General features: G+C 43.3%; 1 protein-coding gene across 15 annotated transcripts in view; it reads left to right on the forward strand.

Moving 5' to 3' along the window:
- Positions 1–3,041, forward strand: part of BICD1 (BICD cargo adaptor 1) — a 224,637-nt gene that overhangs the window by 182,447 nt on the left and 39,149 nt on the right. For all 15 annotated transcript variants that reach the window (XR_002122047.1, XR_002122046.1, XM_019625669.1 and 12 more), the window contains exon 5: positions 31–1,125. Coding sequence is in view for 13 of the 15 variants with exons in the window: in XM_019625669.1 (XP_019481214.1) it covers positions 31–1,125 (1,095 nt within the window). In the remaining 2 variants the exon portion in view is untranslated. The remainder of the gene's footprint in view (positions 1–30; positions 1,126–3,041) is intronic.

Consider the following 3,041-nt stretch of genomic DNA (forward strand, 5'->3'; position numbering starts at 1 on the left):
TCACTCTGAGACTTTCCTTTGCCATTGCAGGTAGAGCGGGAAAAGGCCATTCTCCTGGCCAATCTACAGGAGTCACAGACGCAGCTGGAACACACCAAGGGGGCACTGACAGAGCAGCACGAACGGGTGCACCGGCTCACGGAACACGTCAATGCCATGAGGGGCCTGCAGAACAGTAAGGAGCTCAAGGCTGAGCTGGACGGGGAGAAGGGCCGGGACTCAGGGGAGGAGGCCCATGACTATGAGGTGGACATCAATGGCTTAGAGATCCTTGAGTGCAAATACAGGGTGGCAGTAACTGAGGTGATTGATTTGAAAGCTGAAATTAAAGCCTTAAAGGAGAAATACAATAAATCTGTAGAAAACCATACTGAAGAGAAAGCCAAGTATGAGAATAAGATCCAAATGTATGATGAGCAGGTGACAAGCCTTGAGAAGACCACCAGGGAGAGTGGAGAGAAGATGGCGCACATGGAGAAGGAGTTGCAGAAGATGACCAGCGTAGCCAATGAAAATCACAATACCCTTAATACGGCCCAGGATGAGCTGGTTACATTTAGTGAGGAGCTAGCCCAGCTTTACCACCATGTTTGTCTGTGTAACAATGAAACCCCCAACAGGGTCATGCTGGACTACTACAGGCAAAGCAGAGTCACCCGTAGTGGCAGCCTGAAAGGTCCTGATGATCCCAGGGGGCTTTTGTCTCCACGGTTAGCCAGGCGGGGTGTGTCATCCCCAGTAGAAACAAGGACCTCCTCTGAACCAGTTACAAAAGAAAACACAGAAGCCAGCAAAGAACCAAGTCCAACCAAGACCCCCACCATCTCTCCTGTTATTACTGCCCCACCATCATCTCCAGTATTAGACACAAGTGACATCCGCAAAGAGCCAATGAATATCTACAACCTTAATGCCATAATCCGGGACCAAATCAAGCACCTACAGAAAGCTGTGGACCGGTCCTTGCAACTGTCTCGTCAAAGAGCAGCAGCACGGGAGCTGGCCCCCATGATAGATAAAGACAAGGAAGCCTTAATGGAAGAGTTCCTCAAGCTCAAGTCCCTGCTGAGCACCAAACGGGAGCAGATCGCCACCCTGAGGGCAGTGCTGAAAGCCAACAAGCAGGTGATCTCATTCTACTGACAATGCATGCTAGTTAATGCTCTCTTAACTAGTTTATTCCCCAAGGTTTGTGAGTGTCTACTATCATCAGGATGAGAGTTCAGACTTATGGTCAGCGGAGAAATGAAGCAAACCACATCCCAGAGCCAGACCAGAATGTAATAATTATTTTTAAGTGAGTGAATGGATGAAATAGCTATGTCCCACTAGGTGGACGTGGAGGTGAGGAAGTTAAAGCAGAAAAAAGGGAGAAGATCCATGCAGATACAGGAAGGCAATTCAGGTGGTACTTAGGTGGATTTCAAATGTCATTGAGTGTGGAAACAGGAGATGGAGGGATGGCAGACAAGACTGGTGTGGAAGCTTACACCGGGGAGATACAGCAAGAAAGACACTGGCAGGCAGCTGGAGCAAACAGAGGAGAGAGAGAGAGAGGGAGAGGGAGAGGGAGAGAGAGAGGGAGAGAGAGAGAGAGAGGTAGAAATAGAGAGAGAGATAGATGTAGAGGTAGAATGTGCACTAGCTCTGCCAGTGACCAAATATCTGAAACTTAGGTTCAGTTGGGATGTTAATTCACCTGCATCAGAGCTAAAGCAATAGAGAGTTTTTCCTAACCGTGGAACTTGTCCTTCTGGAATAGGTAAGAATGATATAACATGACCCTACCTGACTAATCCCTAGACCTCCTTGATGACTGAATTTGTTTTCCACCCTCAAGCTTCACCTGGGTGCAAGTGCTATGAAATATAGACAGGAAAATATTTTAACCCCTTTTTAGTTTCTCTGGAAAAGGAGCCTTGAAAGATACATTTGAGAAAGCTGCTTCCTGAAAGAGTGTTGATAAAGAGAAACAACAAAGCATCAAACACCTTCTTGCAAACCAGAGCAGGGCTAGTGTTAGAAAGTAGGGGTTAGTTTCAGATTGAGAGTTCCTTCTACTTTTGCCCTTGTTTGGGGGAAACCGCATTATTATTATGTCATCTACAGCACAACTTTCTAGCATCTTTATCTTCAGTTCCCATAAACCCATTGATATAATTTGGAGGTCTATACCATAAGCAATAATATTGCTTGCACTATAAACATGTTTTATATAAATCTAAGGGCAAACTAGGACCTCATTTTGTGCCATCACTTTAGAGAAGTAAAAAAGATTAGGGTGCATAAAGAATTTGTGAGAGATCTGACTACAATGAATGAAGGAATTTGTTACCATAAACACTGCTATAATCCAAAGACCCAAACCAATACCACATTAGATAAGACTTAGAAACCTTTATCAAGGACATAATATCCAGAGCATTCTTGTCAAGTCATTCAGATAACTTCTCTGTCTTCTTCCTGAAGGTTGAATATTAACAGCATAGAAATCTAGGTCTGTAAAACTGTCAAGATGCATAACTAACACAGAGGTATACTTAAGCTTGGTTGGTCAGCCAAGAGAGACTGATTAGGAACAAGCATTCATTGATTACATATTTCATGGCAAGTAGTAAGTATGGTCGGATGCAAAAGTAAGTGGCTAGTAATCTAGTTGAAGTTCAACACATGCCTGTAACTGTTTAAGAGGTAGGACATATCAAGCACTTTAGAATGCTCTATATAAACAGTGCCACAGAAATTCAGAGCAGAGCAAAGCATTCCTGGATTGATTTTTATTTTCACAGTGGTTTGTGTTACCGTTTGCATTATATTAGAATCGCAACCCTTATGGGCTCAGTAAACTGAATGAAAACACATTTTTAGCCATGTATTTAGTTTAAATTTTAATGATGTTGGGCCTATTGTTGTGAAGCTTATGTGCCATAAATAGCTTCAATTATCTCCAGATAACAGCCATTATATTTAGACACTGTGGGATGTTAATTATTAAGGCTTAGGTGAGAATTCTGTGGTATAGGAAGAAAAGAGAATCTTCT

Source organism: Hipposideros armiger, unplaced genomic scaffold, assembly GCF_001890085.2.
Source record: "Hipposideros armiger isolate ML-2016 unplaced genomic scaffold, ASM189008v1 scaffold_638, whole genome shotgun sequence".
Classification (NCBI taxonomy): Eukaryota; Metazoa; Chordata; class Mammalia; order Chiroptera; family Hipposideridae; genus Hipposideros; species Hipposideros armiger.